The sequence below is a fragment of the Dipteris shenzhenensis genome, chromosome 17 (genome assembly GCF_047967505.1).
Source record: "Dipteris shenzhenensis isolate YYH24624 ecotype China chromosome 17, Dip_SZ_1.0, whole genome shotgun sequence".
Taxonomy (NCBI): domain Eukaryota; kingdom Viridiplantae; phylum Streptophyta; class Polypodiopsida; order Gleicheniales; family Dipteridaceae; genus Dipteris; species Dipteris shenzhenensis.
Window position 1 is genome coordinate 13,289,293 of NC_141612.1, and position 27,418 is coordinate 13,316,710.

At 44.8% G+C, this 27,418-nt stretch overlaps 1 protein-coding gene across 2 annotated transcripts in view; it reads left to right on the top strand.

Moving 5' to 3' along the window:
• The first annotated feature begins 16,863 nt into the window (after positions 1 to 16,863).
• The window catches only part of LOC147891711 (glycoside hydrolase family 2 protein), a 165,817-nt gene continuing 155,262 nt past the window's right edge, over positions 16,864 to 27,418 (top strand). For both annotated transcript variants that reach the window (XR_015542402.1, XM_087387885.1), the window contains exons 1-2: positions 16,864 to 17,101; positions 17,206 to 17,445. Coding sequence is in view for 1 of the 2 variants with exons in the window: in XM_087387885.1 (XP_087244011.1) it covers positions 16,990 to 17,101; positions 17,206 to 17,445 (352 nt within the window). In the remaining variant the exon portion in view is untranslated. The remainder of the gene's footprint in view (positions 17,102 to 17,205; positions 17,446 to 27,418) is intronic.

Below are 27,418 nucleotides of genomic sequence, written 5' to 3' on the forward strand. Positions count from 1 at the left end.
TGAAGAAAAACGGAATTCAGCTGAAGGAGGCTAAAAAACCAGTCCAAAATCTCAACAAAGGGAGAAGATGAGAGAGAAAACCACACATGTGAACTTTAGAAGGTCCAGGAATAGCAAAGGAGCATGTAGAAGGCACTAGAGCCACCTGGAACTCTAGGGGGGCCACTAAAGGTACATGGCCCTCTAGGGGGCCCATTAAAAATACCACATCTTGATCACATGCACCACATCTTGATTTTAAATTCCCAATTGCAAAAAGTTATAATCGACCCCTGGGGTGAGGACTCTCACCACCAACTTGCCCAAGAGGGCTATGCTCTACATCTCCAGGTTAATGATGCCCAATCTACCATGAGCCTGAGGTAGAATCATGGTCATGTAGCTCCTTATGCTACCCATCCAGGCATCAACAAGACTTACAGGTTACTCAGTGCAACATACTACTGGCCTCGTCATTTAGTTGAAAAAATAGAATATATACAAACCCATTTAGGATTAGGGTTAGGGGATCTAACCCTTTCCTTTATAGCACTCTATAAGGTTAGTGCTATGCACATATGATCACGTGATGGTGCTATGCACACATGATCACATGATGTTGAGCGTGAACTCTCAACACCTTCCCTCAAGTGAGGATAATCTATCTCCCGCTATAGTGTTACTTAGTGAAGAACTCAGGACTCAGGCCATTCAAGTACGCAAATGTCATTCTAATGATCAAGCATTCACAGCTTCAGATAGAGACAGAGGCAGCGGCAGAGGTACATGTAGAGCATCTCAGAGGAGCGGACATCATCATCATCATGAAAGTCATCAGTAGCAGCATCAACATCAACATCAGCATCAGCATCCAAGAGGAAGTCATTCCAATCGAGGAAGATTTCAAGAAAGAGGGAATGCATCTACCAACATGTCAAACATTTAGTGCAACTATTGTCATAAGTTTGGACACTATGAAAGAGATTGTTGCAAGAAGCAGTCTTACCAAGGAGGTCAATCTAGCAATAATCGAGGGAATTTTCGTGGAAGAGGAAATCATCGTCGCGGTGGATATTCAAGTCACAGTTATTATGTCAATGAACCTCATAATATGTTTCTTGCAAGTGAGGATATGCAGAAGATTGATATAGTGTATCTTGACATTGATTGCCCTTCAAAAGGGGAATGCAATTATCAAGTTGATCAAGCAGATCAAGATTCTTGGTACATGGACATCGGTGCATCATCTCACATGACAAAGCATCAAGAATGGTTCAGAGATGAAACCATTAGAAAGACAAAAGAACGTTATCTACATTGCAGATAACATACCGAATCCAGTTTAAGGGAAATGCATTGTCCCTATGACCAATTTCACTGGTACGAAAGGATTGGTGAAACATACCGAATCCAGTTCAAGGGAAATGCTTTGTCCCTATGAACAATTTCACTGGTACGAAAGGATTGGTGAAAGATGTATTGTTCTAAAGCTCAGCAAAAATCTCTTGTCAGTTGGGCAAATGACAAAACACAACTACAGAGTCATCTTCGATGGAAATGAATGCACGATCAGAGACAAATCCAGAGGATATCAGCTAGTAGGAAAAGCAGTCAAGGAAGGACGCTTGTTCAGAATGGTAGCTTCAGTATTAGATTTACATGCCATGTCAGCTCAACAACAATCGATGTCACGTTCCGTAGTATGGCACAAGAGATATGGACATGTCAATTTCAAAAGCTTAATGCAGCTAAGAAATCAGAATATGGCAATTGGAATTCCTAGGCTTTAGTTTCTTGGAAAAGAACAAAAGAGAATCAATTTTGGTAGAAGCACCTCTCGAGCAAGAGGTATTCTTGATTTGATACATAGGGTTATGCACAGATCCGCAGCACAATGGTTCACTTTACTACTTGACTTTCATCGACGACTACAGGAGATATTGTTAGGTCTAGTTTCTAACAGAGAAATATGAAGTCTTTTAGATTTCAAGAATTCAAAGCCATGGTAGAGAACTAGACAGGTAGAAAGATCAAAGTCATGAGATCAGACAGAGGAGGTGAATACGTCTTCAATATTCATGAACTTTTGCAGAAGTAATAACATTGGAAGGCAGTTCACATGTGCAGATACTCATAAGCAAAATGCACTAGCTGAAAGGAAGAATATTACTTTAGCAGATAGTGCTAGAGCAATGGTCAGTGAGTAGATTCTTTCAGTATTGGACAGAAGCAATTGTCACTGCAAACTACTTGCTTAAACGGCTTCCGACCGAGAACCGATTCAGGGTATGACACCTTATGAAGCATTCATTGAATATAAGCCACACATTGGGCATCTCCACATATTTGGTTGCATAGCATATGCCCACATATATGACGATCATCGTAAAAAGTTGGATGTTAAGTCACGCAAATGCATCATGGTTGGCTACATGAAGAAAGCAAAGCATACATGTTGTATGATTCCATAAACCGAAAGGTCATCATCTTCAGAGATGTAATCTTTGATGAAGAATCAGAATGGGAAAAATCAAATTCTCAGGAGATAGACACACCGATTACTCAATCACCTACAGAAAAGATTGATGAAGAAGAGCAAGAATTACTAGACACTTTGAGAAGAGCAGCAACTTAGACGGTCACTAGGGAAAGTAAACCACCAGCAAGGTTGACATATGCTCGGAAAGGCAAAGCAATTCAGATTGAAATCACCAATTATGCTCTTATAACTACCATCATGGCCATAGAAGAGCCAGCCTGTACTTCGAAGACGCAGTTGACAAGCTAGAATGGCAAATTGCTATGAATGAAGAAATGTAAGCTTTGTACAAGAACAATACTTAGGAGTTATGCGACCTTCCACCAGCAAAGAAAGCCATTGTAAACAAATGGGTTTACAAAGGGAAGTACTATCTAGATGGAAGCATTGAAAGATACAATGCCAGACTAGTGGCAAAAGGTTTTGCATAACAATATGGCCATAGAAGAGCCAGCATACTCCAAAGACGCAGTTGACAAGCTAGAATGGCAAATTGCTATGAATGAAGAAATGTAAGCTTTGTACAAGAACAATACTTAGGAGTTATGCGACCTTCCACCAGGAAAGAAAGCCATTGCAAACAAATGGGTTTACAAAGGGAAGTGCTATCCATGAAGCATTGAAAGATATAATGCTAGACTAGTTGCAAAAGGTTTTGCACAGCAATATGGTCAAGACTATAATGAGACTTTTTTTGTGCAAAGAAAGGAACCTTCTATTAAAACTTGAAAAACTTCATACAAAAATAGCTGTCCCGAAGGTGCTGAGTATGAAAAAATTCCGGATCAATGCTGAAAGAAGAAAACCAGCTTGTTCCAAAGAAACCAAGTTTACTACCTAGGAAATCTCTGATACATGGGCTAACAGCCAGGTGGCGGGACTATACACCCCGCAGAGTAAAAATGTAGAAAACACCTGCAGGTCAAGCTTTACAAAAACTTGTGTGTCTTGCAACAGTCACCCTAGAGCCCAGGGTCCCATGCTCCTAGGTGGAGCGCAGGGTGTAAATGATATCCTACCAGATGGCGACCAAGGTAGCCAAGGGTGGAACCGGATGATTGCACATCACCAGACTACAGCGAGCAACCCAAATGTTCCATGTCGTGATACTGGCTACTACCTCCTACACGCTATCCTCCGAAGGGGGATGAGGATCCGGGTTATCAGGATGGACTACCTCATGGAGCTCTATCCTCTAAATACTCGGACCCTGTATCCAGTAAGCTGGAGAGAATTCATCAATCTGGAACACGTGACCTTCCTCAGTCAACTAAGCCACCATTCCCCAAGTGTAGTCCCTTTGAAGGCTTTGCATGCGGGTCATAATGCTGAGGGTTCCCATCCAAGTCCTCACTGCGCTATGACAGTGAGGAATCGTCTCCAGGAATCCAGCAGAGCAACAGTGACACTGCCCCTCCACTCGCATCCGCTCCAACCACGGGCCAATGGGCAAGCCTCCGTGGGCGGCCGTCTAGAAGAAGTAGGAGATCTTCCTCGGCCGCAAACTGGACCATAGACGCGTCCAAAACCTAGAACGGACCTCCTGGGGTACTCTTTGGGTTCCTCGAAGGGAGTTCACAACATTGGTGCTGGAGATTGATGGTGTAACTGATGATGATTGCCTTCATGCTTTCATCTCAGGCCTAAATCCCTCGTTACGCATTGATGTCCTCAAAGCAAACAACAACCTTGAGTTCATGGAGGATAAGCAGGGAGGAGCCTCTTTTGCAGAGATGCCAGCCAGGGAACGGAGTACCTGGGAGTAGTGTTACTGAAATTATATTTCTGATATATCTTGTTTTGGATATTATCATTTTAGTCAAGTGTGACTATGGCAAAGTACTCCATAGGAGCACACCGGATGCGACGGGGGTCCTAGTGGATACTTTGTTTGGTTAGTTGGGGATGCCTAACTAGCTTGTATTTTGCCATGCTAGATGGTCGGTATTGTGGGTGATTCCATGTTAATACTGATGTCACTAGTGTTATTGGTGTTGTGCTTGATTATTGTGCTTTGAGCACGGTTATGTTGGGATCGGTTGATTCGATGATTCGTTCAATCAATTGTTAATAACTAATGTAATTGGCGGCTTAAGTACATGTGATGGAACTCATAGCGAGGATTGGAGTTAGTGCGAGGGTACCGATCGAGGTGTCGCACAGCGTATTATATATGGCCATGGGCCAATTTTGTATTTGTTTTATTATTGCAAGTTTGAGCAATATCTTTTGTAGTGGACATAATTCATTTTTGGGCCTAAGATGGCTATGTAAAGCAAATCCCTCATTTTGGAAGAGAGGGATAATTTTGGCTCCTTGGTGCTTTTATGAAATATCATAAATACTCTAGATGAGGAAGCGTGAGCCACTCATCTAGGGGGGGGAGATTGTACCCAGTTTGCTATCGCTTTCATGGTGTGATTGTGTTCTTCTTCTCCAATTGATTAAGTGGTGAATTTGTGTGTGAAAAGAAATACCTTTTGGTTTCAAGTAGTTTATTTTTGTGATTAGTGGCAGGGATCCATGGCATGAGTCTAAGTCTTCCAAGAGTCTAGGTAGGTTTGCACTTCTCCTTCAAACAGTGGCGTCATGACGGGCTGCTCGAGCACCTCGACATATTGTACATAGGGGATTGGGCCCTACTTTGTGGCTGCTCCATTCTAGTAGGTACCACAATGTCGAACCATTCTTTGGTGGTTCTTCACCTAGAGCAACCCCATTGTGGTCTTCCCCAAAAGGGGGTCCATATTCCAAATGATCTCCTACAGGAGAAGGAGGTACAACAGGCGATAACGGTGCTCTAGAGACAGACTGAGGATAGACCCCTTGAGGGGTGGGCGGCTAAGCAGATTCAGCATGGTAGTTAGGAGCTCCAGTGTTAGATCATCAACCGAAGAGATACAGGATGCGAGAGAGGGCACTTTGGTGTGACCTCGCATCTATTGAGTGATTGAAAGAGTAGGACCCAGGCCCAGGACCCACGCCCAGTGACTCAGGGACTGTCTAGAGTGTGCACATTTAAAGCTACATGATGTGGAGGTCTGTAGGGCAGAGTTATCCTATCACTCTTCCCCGATAAGATGGGTTTAGCAGGGTGATAGGATGACCATGCAATTCTTTCATATCACAGGGCCTCATTCCGTAGGGATCCAACTACAATGACTTAGAGACTCCCAAGGGCTGATACATATAGATCCTCAGGAGATTCTTGAGATGACCACAGTCTTCTATCAATAGCTCTTTCTGTCAAAGGAGGTCTTGTTCACCACTCTTCTAGCTAGAGAGGCAATTTGGGAGTAGGTCCCCTCAGTCATTACGGAGAGTCTCAAAGATGTTTGGAGGTGTCATTCATAGATGAGGAGTTCTAGGAGCCCCTACAAGCTCTTCTAGCCTAGAAGTATCTTTGAGACAATGGCATGTCTTTGAGTTTCTTTCGATAATAATGGGAGTTTATCTCCACCCCATTCAGTTTAGCCTACCAGGAGATCTTCAACTCCGGCTCCCTCCCACATTCCTTGAGCAAAGATAAAATTACTGTTAAACTCATAACCACCCAACTTCCGGAACCAATTAACCATTGAGAAATGTTGTAATTATTATGCAAGAAATAAAAAAGGTGTACTTTGTAAAAACTACAGCACAAATGTAGGCAAACATAGAAATTTCACTAACAAATGTTGGGATGATAAACTATATACATAGCCCTTGGGATGATCTAGATTTGCTATTTTTTAGTTTTTCCAAAGGGGGGTGATAGGTCAGACATCTGCGAGAGGAGGCCAATCACCCTCCTTGACACCACTTACAAGATGTTGGCCAAGGTCTTGAGCCTATGTCTGTGGCCTCACTTACCAGATATCATCCACAACACATAGATTGGCTTACGAGCACAATATCCTAGATAACATATTCACCTTCTAGGAGGCCATGGACTTTGTCTAGGGAGGAGTCTCAACCCCTCGCCATTCTTCTTCTAGGAGGCCATGGACTTGTCTAGGGAGAAGTCTCAACCCCTGCCATTCTTCTTCTAGATTTTGAGAAGATATATGATAGGGTGGAGTGGTCTTTCTTGGAGGGGACCATATAGAGACTTGGATTCTCATAGAGGTGGATCAGAGGGGTCTCAGTTCTTTATGCGGGCGACTCTAGCCAGGTGGCTATTGGGGGACACATAGGGGAGGCCTTTCCTCTCTCTCGTTCAATATGACAGGGCTATCCTTTGACCCCCTTTTTATTATTATTTGTTGCAGACGCCCTTGGTTACTTTCTGCGCTCCCAGGCGCTTGTCCTTATAGCGATAAGGCTCCCAATTTTACAAGAGGAGGAGCTTCTAGACTCCAAGTTTGTAGATGATATTGTCCTCTATGTGGATGATTCAACATCCAGTCTAGAGAGGGTCAAGTGTGCCTTGTACATTTACTGTGATGCCTTTGGTTTGCTAACCTCTAGAGCATTGGCATCTCATGAGCTGGTCCTCCTTATGTACCTAGTGGATAAGATGATCCAGGCTAGGTATCCCCCTCAGCCTAGAGAATGACGGGCTGCTCTTTCTTACCCGCACGAGTGAAAAGAAGCAGGTTAGGACCTACTTGGACAGGTTTATGAGAGGAACCAACCAAGACGATGGAACAAAATCCGGCTCGCATAAATTGGACCAAATCAATTGGCTTTTTCACAAGCTTGGAGGTGACCCAAGAGGTTCGGGATTAGGGTACTAATTTTGGCTTTAGGTGGATCCCAAGAGAAGAGATGGAGAGGTACCTCGGCTATGAGGTTGGAATTGACATCTCAATAGAGTAGAGAGTGTTTGGTGAAAGCTCCTGTACTAGAGCTCAGCAAAACTCTTGCTTGCAGGTCATGCACTAGTAGTTAACTAGGTCCTTCTTGTTGCCATGGCATGGTATATTGCCTCTTGCTGGTGTTTCCACCAAGATTGCATGGGACAGCTACAACGATTGGTGCGGAACTTTCTTTGGTCAGGGTCGGATGGAACGTGCAACACCAGAGCTACAGAAGGTCGTCCGTATAAGCATAGGATGAGAAAATCTTCTGTTTGAAAGTTGAAGGTTGATCTTTCGAAAGAACTTGTACTACTGTGCCGAAGTCTTTATCATTGAGATACTTCCCTTTGAATGAATTCGGAACATCCACAAATAATGTAGATATTACCATAGCTGATGCTAGAGTTAACCTGCTGAGAGCATCTGCAACTACATTGCGTAGTCCTGGAATGTATTCAATGGTCATGTGAAAGTTGGCCAGAAACTCAACCCAACATGCTTATCAAGCGTTCATTACTGGCTAGGTAAATATATACTTTAGAGAGTGATGGTTTGTCTTGACCACCGAGTCCGCTCCCATGAGATAATGTTTCCAAGAGCGGTAAGCATGTACAATGGCAAGAAACTCCTTCTCATAAACCAGGTATCTGGTTTGGATATCAGAACGTTTATGGTTGTTAAAAGCAATAACTCTGCCTTCTTGCATCAAGACTGCTCTTGTAGAGATGTCGGAAGCGTCGGTCATGACCTTAAACGGAAGGTTTGGGTCAGCAATAGCCATAACAGGTGTGGTAGTGAGTGCTTGCTTGAGTTGTTGGAAACTATACTCTGTTTCAGGAAGCCACTGAAAAACTGCCATGCTTTTCAATAATTCGTACATCGGAGCTGCAATCTCGGAAAACTGAGAGACCTTTGTATGATTTGCCAATCCAAGAAAAGAGCAGACATCATGAACGTTCTTAGGAGTAGGCCAGTTTCGGATTACCTCGACCTTCTTGGGATCCATAGAGATGCCTTGGGCTGAAATAACATGTCCCAAATATTCAAGTTGGGTGTTGAAGAACTCACTCTTCTCAACGTTGATGTAAAGAGAATTTGCGCGGAGAACTTCAAACTTGGTGAAGATGTTGTTTGTGCTCTTGTAAGGATCTGCTGAAAATGAGGATGTCATCGAGGTAAACGATGACAAACTTATCGAGGAAAGGCCTAAAGATGTCGTTCATTAGTGTCATGAATGTGTCCGGGGCATTGTTTAACCCAAAAGGCATGATTAAACATTCATAGTGTCCATACTTTGTTCGAAAAGCGGTCTTGTACTCATCACCTTCTCGTATGTGGATTTGATGATAACCTGAACGAAGATCAATCTTTGAAAATTGTGTTGCGTGCAAAAGTTGATTGAAAAGGTCATCAATGCGAGAAAATGGATACTTGTGTTTTATAGTGAGCTTGTTGAGGGCTCAGTAGTCGATGCAGAGGCGCATTGACTTATTCTTTCTTTCCACAAGTAGTACAGGAGATCCGAAAGGGCTGCGACTCGGCCGAATGTGACCTTTGTCGAGTAGTTCAGTCACCTATCTTTGGATTTCTTCATTTTGAGTGTAACAAACCCGATAAGGAGGTTTCGACAGTGGATTACTGCCGGGGATAAGTTCAATTGGATGATCCACTGGTCGTCGAGGTGGTAACTGCTTTGGCAATTCATGTGGGAAAATATCAAGGTAAGGCTGGAAAAAGGGTTGGTTGAGGTACTCAGGAGGATCCTTTATCGGTGTCTCCTCAACTGCCGTAACCAACAAAAGTGTAGTCTTTACTTGACGTTTACGAACCCACTTCTTTACTTGTAAGGCGAAGGTAACTGGAGTTGAAGGAGAGTCCCTAGAACTAGTTGGCTCACTAAGTTTTCCCTAGTGGACAAACTATATAGTATGGCTGCGAAAACTGATTGATGGATCATAGTCGTAGAGCCACTATTGTCCGAGGATGACATCATACCGAGAAAGAGGCATGATGTCGAAGTTCAACTTGTCCGTATAATGTTGGATGCAAAAGGACAGGTTTTTGATCCTGGTGTTGCACAAGAAGATAGTTCCATTTGCGAGTTCAATCTGATAGTCCATGGGACTAGGACTGGTGGTCAAACGAAGTCTTTCGACCATAGAACTAGCTAGGAAATTATGAGAGCAACCACTGTCGATGAGGATAGTAGCTGTTGTTCCTTGAATCAATCCTTGGACTGCAAAGTACTTGAGTGGCCAGGGAAGGTTCGGGGTTGCTGGCAAGGCTCATGTGGATGGTATTTGCCATTCGAACAGCTTTGCCTTTCTTGTCTTGTGTTGGGGTAGCATCTTCTGTTTGGGAAGTGCTAGGTTCCATATTGGAATTTTGCTTTGGTCGCTTTGGACAATTGAACCATTTATGGTCACCCGCGCAGATGGTACAAAGTCCTTTTGTGTTGGAGTTCTTCTTCTTGTCAGTGGCCGCACCTTTATGTTGGTGATGACGGTCATGACTTTGTGAATAGAAAGAGGTGCAATCCTTGGAGGAGTGCTTCTGTTGGGATCCAACATACGATTTCCGAGACTTGTTAGGATCTTGAGACTATCGCTGACCTTGATTACCCGAGTTTTTTCTGAGCTTGGGGTTCTTGTGAGGGCGAGCACCCTTGGCGCACCCTTGGCCATAGTGAGAGTTCTGTGTTCTATTAGAACTCTGCTTCCTTGTGTTTTGGAAATCTGTAATGCGCTCTGCGTAAGCAATAGCGCCAGCTGTGGTGGGTGAAGTCACCTCCAACAATCCATGAGTCCACCTTCAGGGGGCAATCTGTGAGCCGATCAGATGGTGTTTCCTACAAGCGGGTGCATATATGTTAAGAATACCAATCCGGGTCTCCGCTTCCTGAAGACCCATCTATACTACGCGACCTAGAATGAGCTCACCCTGTACACTGGGGCCACCGTCTGGGATGCCAGAATACAAACCCCTCCACTCCTACCAACCGCGGGGACCAAACTCTAGGCCCCTCCTAGGGATGAGGTGGTGACGACGTGTGATATCTCCCACTAGAACATGTGCTCCTAAACCAAAAGGAAGCCGATTGGTCTACGTGCCAAAGCCCACTACAATTCCTAACAGAGAATTAGGTATTGTGGCTGACTACACACATGGTCGTGGAGCCCATGCACATTCTAGCTCATCACCAATGTCAGACTCATGGGGATGGGGCAGCAACGAACAAGGCTTGCTTGTGTGAGGGAGCTTGCTCAAGGAAACCAGACTTCAAGGACTTTATTAAAGGTTTGGAGGGAGAGTAGTATGTGTCCATACGCCAATGAATCAGGGTCGCTATTGGCTCAATCCCAACCTTTTGTGCCCAATACTACATGAAGGAGATGTCTATGCCAAAGAGGTTAGCACACTGCTATAATGTCCAATAGTGGGGCTGCGTGAGTACCGCCTTTGGTGGCAAGTGGTCATTGCAATCGCCAACCGAGCTTCACTAGAGAGAAGCCAAGTTGGAAATATGTTGAAGCACCATAGGCGAGCCAAAGGTCTAGTCCTTGTGCCCCATTTAGTCATCCATCATCTCGTAAACTTGGTGCTCCATCATCGTGTTGAAGACCTCTACAGTCCACTTCTCCACCCTTGTGGAGGCAAAATCGAGGACCCAAACCAGAAGGGTGCTAGCTCCTACCACGCTGATGCTCCCTTTCTCGAACTACAAGATCAAAACGGTTAGCTCCAAGGTCATGGGTACAAATTTGGAATCTCCAAATAGGTCCAAGGTCCCAACTACCACAACTCTCTTGGCAAAGGCCTCCCAGCTTGCACATGAAGGCTTGAGGACTGGTCGTCTACGTCCCTCTCCGGGGAGGTATGCAAAGAAGAACTTGAATCCTAGGTGCTCAAAGAGCCAAGTTGCTGCTGAGTAGAGGTCGAGGCGACGTGGCCTTTCCCTTGCCCCTATTCCCTTGTGAGGCATCCCCTATCAGGATGGGAGGGGTGTATGAGGAAGAGGCCCTAGGCGAAGCTACTGGCGCTGCTATGTGGGGAATTGGAATGGTGGGATGGGTGGTGAGAATAATCACACAAGAGGGGAGAGGTTTTGGGGGGGCGGGGCAGGGGGGAGGCTTAAAGGCACCTATGGAGGGGGGACAGGTGGGACTGAAGGCGACCCAACGGGGGTGAGGGGGTAGACACTAAAGAGGTCAAAGGGCGCTACTATGGTGGCTCATGTGGCCTCCTAGGCTCCTGCCTTGATCTCTATAATGGGTGGGTCCGAGTGGCCGAGGCTACTTATGCTCTGGGAATATCTGGGGTCTGCTCATGCTATTGCAGAAGATCCTACTCTACTGCTGTGGAGGATCCTTGCCTACGGAAAAACCTGTGAGGAATGTCATGAGGTCGAAGGTCCCCAAAGCACAAACCATTCAACAACAAGCGACTGTCACCAAGCCAACTTCTCCCCAATAGACAATCGTGTAGATCATATGAGTCTACTTTGCGGGATGAGGAAGGAACCGATCTTGAGAAGGAAAGAGAAAGGTAGCAAAGGGACACCGGCAGACATGATCTCGTCCAAGGCGACTTGGCATCGGCCTACAATAGTCTTCCAAATCCCCACATAGATGAGATCAAGATGAGCAGCATGTATAGAACTGCAGAAGGCATAACAACGATCCAGGAAAGAGAACCAAGGGGAAGAGGGAATCCAAAGCCAGAGACGTGAGTAGGGCGGCAACCACAACTACGAGCTCTTCGAGGAACATTGGTCGAGCCAAGGCTTTGCAGCATTAAGGAAAGCACTCTAGAAGCCAGTGATAAGAGCCAAAACCAGTAGGTCGCACATGATGAATCCGGCCATGCAGAGGCTCACGACATAAATGCCTTTAGAGAGGATCATAGGAAACCGTCACAGAGAGCAAATCAATGCTCCTTATCTGCTCCTTCCCCAAATGACTGAAGAAACGCATTAACACACTCAGAACACCAGCCTACAAGAGCAAGTTCGACCAATTGCAAGTTAAGACCGAGGCACCTTCCCAAAAGTATGAAGTGAAATGTGAAAGACCAATAGTTTGAAGAAACGTCTTCTAAGTGAGAAGAGGACATACATACCACCCTTCCCATCAAAGTTCCCTGCCACCCTTACAGTATAACTAAATACCTGCTTACAACCACCAAGAAAATGTGCCAAACCATGCAATTAATTGCATATACATTGCATGTATATTCTCCTTTATCTCTATGCCTCCAAGCACACCTCTGAGAAAGTTAAAATGCTAATATATAAATATAAGAGCAAATTTAAAAACAAAACACCTAACCATATATACAAAAGCATATATATATATATAATTATATATAGTTATAATTATAATTATATTTATATTTATATTTACACACACACACACACATATATATATAACTTAAGAGATTAAAATAAAATAAGATGAAAAGCAACTCAAACCACATGCAAAGAGACAAAATCAGAACAATCCCAACCCACATATTGAGGATTAGTACCATGGATAATGAATATGTTTTGTGTATGTATATGTTCATCAAAATTGTAGTCAATATGTGATCCACCTTAATTGTTTTGTGGAATAAAGCAATAAGAATTCGTTCAAGACGGATGTTATGAGTAATGTATCTGTCGTTGAGGTAGTAAGCATGAAAGTTCATTGAACTTTGCAAGAATTTATAGGGTGGAGTCCTATCCATCACACCACATGGCACATATTTGGTTGTGGTCTTTTATAGTTGCATTGTAGTCCCCAAGTTTTTTCTACACACCATTTTGAAGCTAGTATGTTTTTTCACTTTTGATCTTGGCTTGTGTGTGTGAGTGTGTGCACGCGCGTGACTTTCTTTAAGTGTTCTCTGCGGCAATCTTTCTTTGATTGGTTGTAGACTCGCTAAATAGATCAGGATGTATATTTGGCTTATACTGAGATCTTCAGTTGATGTATTTTCTAGCACGACGAGGTGACTATTATTGTAATATAATCAATCAAAGCTTTCGCTTTTAAAAAAAGTGTGTGTGTGTGTATGCTAGTATATTGTATACATGTTACACAAATGAAATCCTATCATGTTACACACGTTTGAACTACAAAATGAGCCCATATTCATCCTTTTAGTTCCTCAAATTGAAGCATAGCCAATCTTCATAAGCTTCTTGATTGATTTCTTTCACGTGCCTTGCTATGGTCTATGGTTTTTAAAAGGAAACATGGCAAACTAAACACCTAGAAGTGATCGCACAATACATTATGTATTCTCTTTCTTGACAGGACCAAGTTCGGCAAAAGAGCGCCAGACATACGAGGGCCAACTTGAAGGAGTTGGTTGATAGCACAAAGAATATGATGGCAATGCTTGCTTGAGCACTCACTTCATCGATGTGGAGGCGAGCAAAGAGAAGCAAGAGGCGACATGTCTTGAAGCCAGGGAGAAGACACAACTATGGTTATGTAGTGTAAGAGCATACAGGCAGTGTGTGGTGCATTCAATAGGATTTCTGATCCATTTGGTGCTTTACTTTTTTGGGGAAGAGATGGCAACATATATGGCTTTGTTTCAATGTCTTGATTTTTGTGATAGGCTTGAATTCAAAACAAGGTGGTTGGGATTAGATAATGTATCGATAGTGGCCCACCATCAAGAATCTATAGGTCTGTGAACACCTAGAATTAGTCACACAATACATTATGTATTCTCTTTCTCGACCAAGTTCGGCAAAAGAATGCCTGCCATATCAGAGGCAACTTGAAGGAGTTGGTTGATGCCACAAAGAATATGGTGGCGATGGTAGCACTCACTTCATCGTTGCGGAGGCGAGCAAAGAGAAGCAAGAGGCAGCACGTCTCGAGAGGCTAGAGGCTATGGAGAAGACATAACTGTAGTTATGAAGCGTGACAGTGCACAGGCAGTGTACGGTGCATTGAATAGGATTTCTAATTCGATTGGTGCTTTATTTTTTCGAGGAAGAGATGGCAACATATAGGACTTTGTTTCAATGTCTTGATTTTTGTGAGGGGTTTGAATTCTCTACAAGAATTTGCAATAGTGGTCTACGAGGCATCCAATGCATTGTGTCGCAAGGGAGTGGCCAATTTCATTGAGGGGTTTCAATTATGTACTGTGGCTTTGGACTCTGAGGCATCCCATGCAGTGTGTTGCATGGGAGTGGCCAATTTCAATTGACTCTTTCTTTGTATATAAGTATACAAGAATAGCAAGGTGTTCTCAAATGGCTTATGGAATTTACTCTTTCAATTACTCTTTCTTGAATATGAGTATATAGCAAGAAGTTCCTAAATTCATGTAGATAAGTAAATAGCCATTCCTTGAGTCTTTCATTGTCTTGAGGAAATAGTTCATTCATTTAAATGTCTACTAATTGTAGATCCATACATGTATATCTATTTTTTCATCACGAAATGGTTCACTCTTTTGTTGGCACATGTAAATAGATACTAGACACATATCGATGAAAGATCCTAGTAGCATTCACATACATATATACTAGACACATATAGATGCATAGATGCTAGTAGCATTTACATACGTAAACACTAGTAGCATATAAATATACACATGCATACAAATAGCATATAAATTGACACATGCATACTAGTACCATATATATAGATACATAGAGACTTGTAGCACATAAATACATAGAGACATGTAGCATATAAACACATGCATGGATACTACCAACATATAACTATATACATGCATTCCCTTAGCCAAAATGATCACTCATGAATGCATTAGATCTCTAAGTGTTTTCTTGTTAGGAGGTCTATTATTATTAAGGAAGTGATGATTCCTGATGCGGAGCCAGTATTAGTACAGTATCTAATCCCAACCATGGTAAACCATGAATTCCATAGCTTGGTTCTCAAACAAGAGAAAAAGATCACGAGATGTCAACACATTCATAGCCATATGCATTCATGTCTTCTGAAGCTGACTAAAAGAGAATAGGTTCGAGGCTGATGATGTCATGATCCCCTGCAAAGAAAGACAAGCTTCTCATAAACTTCCTCCTCCATGTCGTCGATAGGGTGCTGCCTTCCTCTCCTCAGTTGTCATATTCCAATAGCTGGAGCGTCCGAATGGGATGTTGCGTTCACAGTCGTAGATACGATGAAAGAGCCCATTGAGCTTCTCCCACTTGGATTTGCATTGAGATTTTGAACGATCCACTCCTGTTGCATTTAGAGCTCCGAAATGTAATGCCAGTGGTCCACAAATCCAGCTTCAATCTCCACCACCTCCTCCTATATCAACACAGGTGTGTCATAAACCACTAGGTCTTGCGTCCCTGCATCGATGCTTTGTCACCTACAGCTTGTGTGTCTTGTGTGGAGTGGTCGGATGAGATGAGGATGGGTGAGGGAGAGGGCCCAAGTGCTTTGCCACCCAAGGTTTGAGAAGAGCATATCGCAGGTGTGCCACCCAAGGCCTGACTAGGACCTATAGAAAGGACGCGAGGAAGTTGCATGGAGTGGAGGCAAATGCGTAGCCATTCCAGTGAAAGGAGGAGGAAAGATAGGGGCGAGAGGTGCTGCAGCCTTAGGGATTTGGACGTGGATGTGGATGCGCACAATATGCCTAGTTGGCTAGCGGTAGAGGACCTTGTAGAAACTTTGGAGAAGCTACAAACATGACCGTCTTGCATACAACGCCACCGAGACAAGCATCTAGAATTCCCTGATGAGAGGAGGACGATGAGTCCTGACAAATGGGGTGGGACACCCCCTCTTGGGAGTACATGTCCACGTCCGTGTCAAATTGAGTACTGAGGACGAAGTCCTCCTTCTCATCACATGAACCATAGTCTTCGTTGAGATCCTAAGACAAAGGTGTAAAGCTCCGCAAAGCTGGTCTAGCTCATGTATGGGGACAATCTTTAAAGTGGTTATTACCAAAATACCTTGATTGGTGCCACCTATCCAATCTACCGCGCTCGCATCCATCATCGATCAGTGCTTTTACCTTGGTTGTCACTTGGTCCCATCCAATCAGTTATTACCAAAAATCCCCTTGATTGGTGGCACCGCCTAATCTCCCGTGATCCCCTCCATCGTCAATCAACATTCCCTTGATTGGTGCTACTCGTTCGATCTCCTATGGCCCCCTCGATTGTCAGTAAATGGCATGGGTCGGCTCATATTAAATTTGAGCTGTCCGACTAAACCATTTTCGGAATATGAATATGGCTGGCCCTTTGAGGTAAGTAAAATTCGGTGACCTGGCCTGCGGCAAGTATCTTACAAACTCCCACAATCACAATTTTTTATAATTCCAATGCCTCCTCGGAGCCCTCCACGTGGGGAAATGGCCCGTGGTCGACCATTTGCGAGCCGAGTGTGGCCAATGGCTTGCGGTTGCCGATCGCTGACCATTGGCCGGTGGGCATTTTCCTTCCTGGAAAGGCCTCCCTTGGCATTTTTGTCTCGAACCGATTGGAGTCACGAGTCCGATTGTCGTTGCGGCTCGCTGCAGAGTGGATCAGCATTTTTTGCCACGTGGGCGTCATCACGGCCGTACTGAAGGCACACGTGGGTGTACGGGATCCCGGTTTTCACGCTCAGTTAAGGCTCAATCAAGGCGAGGTTGTTTGCTGCACTGGTGTTTTTGTTGTGTTGGTGTTGCTGCATCGGAGAAGAAATGGCAAGTGAACTCTCCTGCTTATCTTCTCGCGATTGGGAGGATCCAAGCGTCGTGAAACGGAACAGGAGACGTTCGCATGCTCCTCTGCACTGCCATACCAGCATCGAAGGTCATCTCACCCTGCACTATTTTGCTTCAATTGATTTAACGAGACTTATCCACTTCATCATGGTATCTTCAACGGAATCGTTTTCAACGTATTGAATTGTGCAGAAGCTTTATATTTCTGGCGCCGGCGCAACGCTGTGGATAGAGAGATTGCTAAGCATGCTGTCTGGGGAGATGAAGCCGTTCCTGCGGCAATGGACTCAGCCTCGTCCTGGGTGCATGGACTTCCATTCGTTCTATCGTTAAGTGGCTACTGGAAATTTCATCTTGCAGACAAGCCGGAAGATGTTCCCCGACAGTTTCATACGATTGGATTTGACGAAACAGCATGGAAGGATTTGCCAGGCAAGTAGATCCCAACGCCTCAAATGTTACTTCCAACGCTTATGTCCAGCTAATTCATCCAACTGTCTTACATCCTTAAAGGAAGACCGAATTACACAAACAAAATTTTATCACTGGATGGGCGGCGACATATAGTTTGTCGGATTTCCACCACAACTGTACTCTGAAGATTATTAAAATAGTAAGGTTTCAATAGGTACAACATTTACCCAAAGGGGCAAATGTGCCCAAAAAGCATGATCATGTTGCTCGGAAGAGCAACCTGAAGCGAAGCTTTCTACACACTTGACCATAGGTCTCTGTGAGATCAGGTGAGAGTAAGAGGCTCACGACACTTACTGTGCCCATAGCATTTTACATCGTTTCGTTAAGCTGACAGGGGAAAAACTCAATTCAAAATCGGGGGTAGAGACACTTTTACCTCATTCCGTTCAAGAGCAGAACTACCAACGAGCAACAAAAAAATTGTGACTGAGAGAAAAGGTAATGTAGGCGTGTGTTCTGTACAATTATGTGCCCATAATGGGCTTTGTGGTTTTCAAGCATAGCAGAAAGCTCATTTTTATTTTGCAAAGCTTAAAAGCCTGTCCACCTCATTTTGGTAAATCTGACCACCAAAGTTTTGTGCATCGAACCATTAGAAGCAAGATTGAGAGAGCACCTGCAGTGAACATTTAAGGACAAGAAAGAGTGTCTCAATCGTGTCCGGTCTAGGCAGGCTCCAATAAGGGGAATTATAGTGGAAGCAAGATGGCGAGAATTCACGTGAAATGCCCTTTGCAGAATGAGAATCGCACAAAATTCACTCTTCGTATCTCATAGGATTTACTGAAATCAAAATATCCATTTAACGTGATTATAAATATGAAGTTTTTAGAATGGCCCACATCCTAGTCACACTGGACATAAGTTAAATCTTACTAAAGCCCCCGATAAGCTAACTTATGTTATGGTCCGTTTGTGTCCTCAAAATTGCGAATAAGATAGCTGAGTAAGATTGTTAATCTTGGATTCCTTAACTGAGAATCCTCTCTAAAACCCAACGGCCTGCTCTGCAATGTACAATATCTGGTAGTCATCATCAACGGGAGCAAGCTTTGGTTAAATTGAACCTCAGAATCCACATGCCTTGTATTTAATAAGACTTGGCACACATTGGAATTATGAGTAGTAGAAATATGTTTATGGGCTAAGTCAGAGTTCGTAACCCTCCTCAATGGTTTAGGCAGCGGCCAAAACATAAGCCCATTTCAGTCTTACTGAAGTGCCCTCCGAACCGCATGAAATAGTCGCCTATTACACCGTACACTAGCTCTGCTTGTAGGGGAGATTCCAGGATGAGGATCTCACAATTTACCAAATAGAAAATCAGTCTTTCTGAGCGTCTTTAATACTTATCCAATCACTTAATTACCCTTAATAGCTGCTCTTTTCTCTAGAATGATTTGTAATGCTGGCAATATATAGGTTAATACTCTTAAAATGAAAAACAGCTAACAAAAAGAATCCCCCAAAATGCCCATGAGCATAGTATTCAAGTCTCTAACCATCTATTAACACAAACTGTCATACCACCTTCAATGTTGGCAGCACCTTGCCTAGCATTGGCAAAGTGGAACCAGCCACTTCATGTGAGGACCACCGCCAATGACTATGTCATCAGGGTAGTCTTGGAGCAGCATGGTCACCCCGTCATGTTCAAGGGACATAAGCTGATTTCAGCTTAGGTACTCAGTGTATGACAAGGAGTTTTTGGATCATCCTTGCCTTGAAGACTTGGAAGCACTTGCTCCATGGACAAAAGAATCACCAGGCATTGTAGTGGCTTCAGACTATGCCTGAGGCCGAGTGTTCTGACAGACAAGTCCTGTGGAGCCAAACATTCTAGCAATTTGGGGGCATGATAGAGTATCCCCCGCAGTGGGCCATGTGGTTGCCGATGCTCTTAACAAGAAGGGCATGGTCACATCCATCTCCATTGTCCAGGAAGCAATGCTCCTGGAGATGCATAACCAGTACCATGACACATTGTAGTTTTGGGCTCACTGGTACAAATTTATGATCAACAATCACCTCGGCAATTATTCCATACATGATGGGTGGTGGTTCTAGAAAGGACGGTCATGTGTTATTCACAGTTTCAACCTGCATTGTTGCATGCAGCTCATGATTTGACAATGATCTCACAATGGGCGGACAGAGAGATGTGCATGGCACCCTTGAAAAGTTAGAAAGAAAACTTTTCTGGCTGCATCTTCGCAGACATGACTACATTACACATTATTAGGGTGGCTAGAAAATTAAGGTTCCTCACAGGAAGTTGCCTGAATTGCTGCAGCCCCTTGAGATTCTAGACCATCCATTTGAGCAGATAAGCGTGGATTTGATGTTTGACTTTTCACTAGCCGTTGGTTCAAGAACATGATGTGCCTGACCATATTGGGTCTTTTCAGCAAATTTGTCATGCCTTGGAAGTAGATCATTGACACATAGGACACCACCCATTTGTTTCTCAGATGGTGGTAAGCAATGTGCGGCATTCCCAAGACAGTTGTTTCAGATCAAGACTCCAAGTTCACCATGCAGTTCGGGAGGGCTCTGTTTGATAACTTTAATCCAGATGGGAACAATATCTTCCTTTGGTCCAAGGGATCCTCAACAACAACCACTGCACTAGTATGGGCAGGATGCCCTATGACGCAGCTTTGAAAGAAAGTTCGAGAAGGTGTATGAGGCAGATACCATCACCGAGTCCTATGAGCAGATCATACAGCCCGTCGAGGACCTCATTGCTGGATTCTGCTACATAGTGTCAATGATAGATCAATACTACATGATCAAAGGTAGTAGATAGTAGAAACTTTGGAGTAGGTACTACACCAAAACATCATATAAGAAAAGGCTGCCGCAGCCTGGAAATAAAGTTGAAAATTGAAATGCATCACGATTCACAACTGATGAGGCTCAAGCCTCAAGCTGCATCCTCATCCTCATTCTCTTGCTCATCATCATCTGCATCAGACCGTCCTTGTCCTCCTTGAGACCATTCTTGAGGCCAACCATAGCCGAAGTCGGTCAACGGTGTACGGAGTACGGATAAGCAGCGTATGGATTAGAATAGTGCTAAAAAATGTGTTTTCCAAGGTCTTGGCCAGGCACAAAAGCGATTCCCCTCCCCCCGCCCCGCCAAAAAAAAAAAAGAAGAAGAAGAAGAAGAAGAAGGGAAGGCCGTACGGAATACCATACAAACAGACGTATGGATGGAGTACGAAAAAATGTCCGTACGCGTACAGACCTAACACTGTTGACATCCATTCCTGTGGACAAGGCTGAGATCGTGGAATCAAGCAAATCCTTCTCTATCGGTCCTATGCAGTAAGGTTCAAGCACCGCAGCTCGAGCGAAGCCCATGGGTCGACGAGGAGTTTTTCTCACATTATCCTTATTTTCTTTCAGGTTACAAGGAGGCATTGTGTGTTCCCTAGTTCCAACCTCAGCAGAAGCGAATGTCATGGGCATCTGCAAGCCCATGGCATGGCTGCCTTACTGGCAGCACCCTGCAGCCACAGCAGCAGATACAGGACAGCGGGACACCTGCTCATGTCATCCGCAGACAGGCAGGCAGGTGCAGGTGAAGGAGCAGGCTGCAGACAGGTCAGCAGGCCGCAGCACATACAGCCGATGTCAGTAGTGGCCAGTCGGATGCCACGTGGCACGTCTGCCAGGTCAGCCCAGTCTGTGGCAGCTTGAAGGCCACAAACTCAGTTGGCTGAAGCCTACCCTATTTCTATAACAGTTGTATTCAGCCATTTTGGCTTCACAATAAACAGTAAATACGCTCTTCCAAGGGTGGCCTTTTGCAACCCAATCCCATCCCATTCTCATGCACACTCCCAGCAAAGAAAGAGTATTGTGTGTCTTTTTCCTTTACAATTCATGCATATGGCTTGTAGAACTAGAGAGAGAGAGAGTTTTTCATCTTGCCGATTGCATCCTTTCTACTGGAGCTGGAGCCCAAATCTGAGGCACCGGCAAATGCTTGGACCCCAACAATGGCGGTCTTTTATAGGGCTCAAGCATTCCTTGACTGGTTAGTTAGTTTGTAGACTATCGACAGAGTCTGTAGGTCTGTCGACCAATACTCGTAATGTTGTACCGGACTGGCCCTATGCAGGCCGGACCAGCTTATGCCAACAGTCAATTTTGATGCTGATTGGGCCCTCTTGAGAGTACTTGTCTCTGTTTGGTCTATATGCAGAGATTGGGGATGCATGCAAGGTGGTAGAGAGAATGATATGTGAGATCACAATGAAGAGGGGTACCCCTTCATTAATGCCCCTTGAGATCACTCAAGGCCCCTCTTCCCATCTAGACCTACCCTTAGCCTATGACCTGTTGGACGGACAAAATCAGTAGAGCCTAACCCGCCTTCACAGCCACCCTCATCCACGTTTAAAACACCCGAACAACACAATCACAAGGAAAAAAGCTACGCACTTCCGGACACAACTCACACTCTGGTCACATTTCCTTTGGAAGCTAAAAAACTCAAAAAGAACCCAGTGGATTACACAGCTCAAGACAAGCTCTCCATCCATATAGAACTGAAATCAGCAAATCAGTCTCAGCACTACATCAGCAACAAACATCATCTTGATAATTGCATATTCACAGAGAGAGAGAGCCCCGTCGACTCCATGCAATCCTCATTGCAGCTCAGCAAACAAGCAAGCTTGATCTCCCTTTGTGTCAAACCAGGAAATCCCACATCATGATTGCCTCTGATTTGCCCGCCATGTTCATCAAGCATGTCAATAAGTAATACTCTTCTCCTACGTGCATTTAGTGTCCTTTTGAGAATGCTTAGTCCTTTGATAATCTCGAACTTTGGAGATCTTCTACAAACAGTACTCCTTTCAGTAGTACATGGGATGGGTTCTCAAGCGCATCAGACTATTCACGTCTCACTTGGGTTGATGGCACTTGTCTATTCCTTCAAACAGTGATCATAACCTCGTGGCCTCTCCCATGCTCACGGAGAACACATTTTCTTTGTCTCAGGAACTTTGGACTAGAGACCTGCAACCATTAGAGATGCCACAGCCAAGACCCAAAGCTCTCTCAAAAGAGATTCCCACAACCCAACTCAAACTCCCATCGACAGCAATAGTCGATGCCTTCATGCAAGCTCACGTACCTCCTTCCCCGACGGACCTCCAGCAGCACAATAGACATGCCTAGCCCAATAACAATCACTGAACTTTTAAGCAGGACATCCATCGCGCGTCACTTTCAAGGGATTAGAGCACTGCAGTTTCTCCCTTGCTCTAGAGCTCCCATCAACGAGAGGCTCCCCGTCCCCGAGCTCACGTTTCCTCCGCGTTGCCATGAACTGCATAGCATGTTTTTGCTCACGGAGCTCTGCTCTATGTACCCGACGACCCCTTCATTCACAGCTTGCCACATCCAGCCGAACTCCAATCTCGGTTAGCCCAGAAATCCCATGCGAGCTCCTCACCAGCTCGTCGGATACCGCCTCCTGGCAATTCCTCACCACCCTGAGCTCATGTTCTCAGCCAGCCAATGAGCTCAAAGCTCCTGTCTCCACCGTCGTCTTCTTCCTTCCAGCAGCTCTCTCTATCGCTCAAGATACTCTAGTGCGCAGAAGGCACACCCACCTACAGAGATGCTCCCCAGAACAAAACGACCCCCCAGCGCTGCAGTAGCGTTGCACCACCTGCTCTCCAAGCTCCTTCAAAACCATCAACCTTCAGTCCCTGGACTCCTTTGCTCTTCTAAGCTCCTCCTAGCCCACATCGTAGAGCGACCCCTGAACCCGATAGGCATTGCTGTAGCCTCCTTCCTCTGGTCCTCACGAAGCTCCCCACCTGCAATTCGCCATCCTCTTCTCGGTCCTCCCTTCACCACAGAGCTCACGAAGCTCCCTGCTCCAAGATAACCAGCAGCGTCCTGCACTCTTCCAGAGCTCCTCTCTACCCTCTGAGATCCCTGGTTGCCGCTGTTATGTGTGCCCCAAGCCAAACGCCTCCCTGTTCCGGAGCTTCCAGACCATTGCCACCCTCCTGCGAACACTCATCCCCTCTTCTCGTTCTGCGACCCTCCAAGCCTCCTCAGCTCCACGTGAAGTTGACCCTTCCCGCAAGCCCATGCCCTTTCGGCCAGCCGCCATCTCCACATTCATGCCAGCTCTCACGATCCAGAACCTCCTCTTTCCTCGTTACGTAGCATACATGGCTTCCTTTGATTATAGCCACGTCATCATAGTTAGCCACCTCATGCTGCCTTTTTACCACTCTCTAAGGATTCCCACAATTTCATACACCAAGGCACTTAAGCACATATTCATTGACTATGTGCACACAAATGCATGTCAGTGGCATTTAGCATCTAATCGCCCACTGACCATCCACATATGATGAACACAATCCCGACCCTGGATACCATGAAGTGCTCAAAAGCTGCTCACACAAAATCTGATTGAACGCCAGCAAGCACACACGTAAGTTGAACATCACAGATGTACATATGTACAAGACAAGTTTGGGGTTTTCAAAAATTTTCACACACCGTGCACCTACCATTTAGTGCACTCTAATCCACCCTTACATTTCCTATACCCCTAGGACCTAGACATATGGGTGCACATCTTTATTAATAATCATTGGCCAACATTACATAGTTTAGCGGTACCATATTCACTGCTGGATCGATAAATAAACATACACTACTCCATCAAATTGGTGCCTACTATAATAAATTTTTAACGACTACTAATTAACTAAATATTATGTCTTTTGTCATGAGACTCCCTCCTGCTTGGATGAGTATAGTCGTCTCCTAAATTATTTCTTGTCTCTTTCTCTTGCATATGCTCTCTTTTTACTTCTGCATTTGCATCGCCTCTTTATAATCTGCGGGTATGTGTGGGAAAACTGTAAAGAACTCTTCTTCCATCCATTGTGTGTCAATGGCTGGCTGGTTTTTAAACTTCAGCAGATATATCTCCTTTCCATGGGTACTCGTCTCTTGACGGTATACAATCTATTCTGGAGTAAGAACTGCAATGCCACAAGTTCAGGTTCCTCTTGATGCTGAACATCCAAAAATTCAGAAAAGTTACTGTGGTCTCTCTTCAAATTGCTCTCATGAAAGACATTCTTCATGCATTAGTAACTCATATGCTTGGGATCCTTTTTCTGGATAGAAGGCTGCTCAAATGAAGAAGGGACCATAAAACTTTGGTACTAGCTTGACATGTTTTGTACTTCCCTTCTCTGACTTGATACTTCTTTTATCAATCATCAATAAGACCCAATCATCCTTATCAAAATAAACTTTCTCCTCCTATTGGCTGCCTTGGACTGTTGAACCTGGGTCTTCTTGATATGTCCTTTTACTTGCTCAATAACCTATGACATATACTCAACAAACTGGTCAGCATCAACAGTTCGCTTCCCCAACTATGTTATTGGAGGGGGTGAAGATTGCGAATGGGGATTTCTTGGTGGAAGTATGTACAATATTATTATTAGCAAACTCTAGTATGGGTAAGAATTTTGGCCATCTTCTATGTTGGTCATGGACGTAAGCTCGAAGGCAGGTGATTACGGTTTGAATGACATTTTCACTTTGACCATCTCCTTGAGGATAGAAGGCTGTAGTAAACTTCATTTTGGTTCCAAGGTTTTCAAATTAGGCTGTCCATAAGTTACTATTGATACAGCCATCATTATGGGAGATAATAGATTTTGGGAACCCATGTAATATAAAGATTTCCATAATGAATAACCTTAGTGTTTCAGGAGCAGACACCTCCTTTTTACAGGGTTAAAATGAGCTCCATTCATGCAGGGAGACCAGCCCCTTTGTCTGCCCTATTGCTGGCTCCAATCAGCCCTACTAGTTTCCTTTAGTGGTTGACTAGGTTCTTGCTGCCTCCCCATATTTGCCAGCTTCACTAGCTCCGTATAGTCATGTATAGTTACTGTGAGGTGCTGCCCATGTGGCAGCCCCGGCATATCCTGCCCTAGGTCTCCCTCCCCCACGCTGTCCTCATTTGGGGGCTTACAGATGGGTAGGTGACCTTTCCAACAACGTATATGAGGGATCACCTCGAAAGCCAACCACATGGAGGGGTTTTAAAGAATTGATGGTTATACTTTCGTATCCCCATTCATCTTGGATCAGTACTTGGCTGAGTTCTATGCATTGTCGCAGACCGGTACGGTCCAAGAGTACTTGTAGCGCTTCTAGAGGCTTTCCTTGTTTGTACAGGACCTATTTGAAAAGGGAAGTTGCTGCGTTTCATCCATGGATTGAGTCCTTCTCTGGCTGCAGATGTGAAGGCACACAACCTCTCAAACTATTGAGAGGCAGCCTAGCTTGCAGAAGTATTTGAGCCAAAGTATTCCAGCAAGTATAAGAATGTAACGGGCAGCATGCATGGTACTGCTTATGAGGCGGAGAAGAAGCCTAAGTTGGGTGATTGGAAATCTACAGGAGCACCCTTTCCATGGTTTCCTACTGTTTAGGGAGTAAGATGCCCTATGCCAAGCCATATAGGCCATTTGATGCCAAGCATGAGCCAAGCCTACTGCTAGAAATGAAAAATCAGCAATTCAGCAATATACCAGGGCCATCAGGGACAGTAGGAAGAAAACAATCTTGTGCTTTAAGTGTGGCAAAAAATGGACCCTTGAGCATCGGGATGTGTGTAAGATGCGGAACATTGGTTCAGCCTAGCTTAGCATGATCATTAAACTCTTTGATGATGAGGATTTGTTTGATGCCATAGATTCCTTGGATGCATCTCATGATGAGACGACGAGAACACTTGATGCGGATGAGGCTCCTGACACTGGCATGGGATTCAGGAAGAATATATGCAGAATTCAAAGGCAACTCCCATATTTTCAGACTTACAGGAGCCTTCAAGCCAAGGGCATACTGAATTTAAGCTGCAAAATGGGCTGTTGTACTGCAAGGATAGAATTTATCTTGTGCCAGATTCTAAGTATAGGCTGCTGGTTTTGCACGAAATGCACTCATCTCCTATGGCAGGACATGCGGGTATCACTAAGACATATGAAAAGATCAAATAGAGCCTCATCTGGGATGGCATGTGGTGGGATGTGGTTAAATATGTCACTGAATGCTTGCCTTGCCAACAGAATAAGGTGGACAGCCAGGTACTCGCAGGTCTGTTACAGCCAGATGGCTGTAATGAAGGGGGAAAATATTAAAATGGCAGCGGAAGATGCAAACAAACTGAAATTATAGAGCCACACAGAGAACACTAGAGATAACAAAATGTACCACCACTGATCTGCTGTAAATCAGCCCTTAAACCAGGGCAGCAACTGAAATACAAGATATCTTGAATAAGATAGAAAACAGGAGCTGCTGGAGAGGCTGAACTGAAGCAGAGAAAAAGGGGGGAACACAAGAAAGCTGAAGCCTGAGAGCACGGAGGCAGGAGAAGCCTGAAACGAAGAGGCAGAGGCCTGGAGCGGGGAGGCAAGGGCCCTGAAGAGGCAAGATCTGCTGCGGGAGTGTGGGCAGCCAACTGAGCAGCTGAGAGGGGGCTCTGAGGGGATGGTCAGGAGCAGGCTGTATGCTGGAGCCTTGAGGAGCTGCAAGAAGTGATGGAGGAAATGAAGGGAAGGAGGCCCTTTTATAGGGCAGGCCAAGGGGGGGAGTCGGCCAGTTTGACTGGACCGACCAGCCTGGTCGGCCAGCCTACCCCCTCTGGCCCCCCTTGCTGCATGGGGGCTGCTCGGCTGGCCACGCCTGGAGATGCGGAATCTCAACACCCCCTCTCAGCTCCAGGGTGTGGCACAAGGCCCAGAGAGCTGGTATGACGTTGGAGAAGGGGAGGAGAAACAGATTTGGTAAATATGTCGGCGACGTTGTCGGAAGTGGTGCTGAAGAGGAGCACAATGGTACCGTCAAG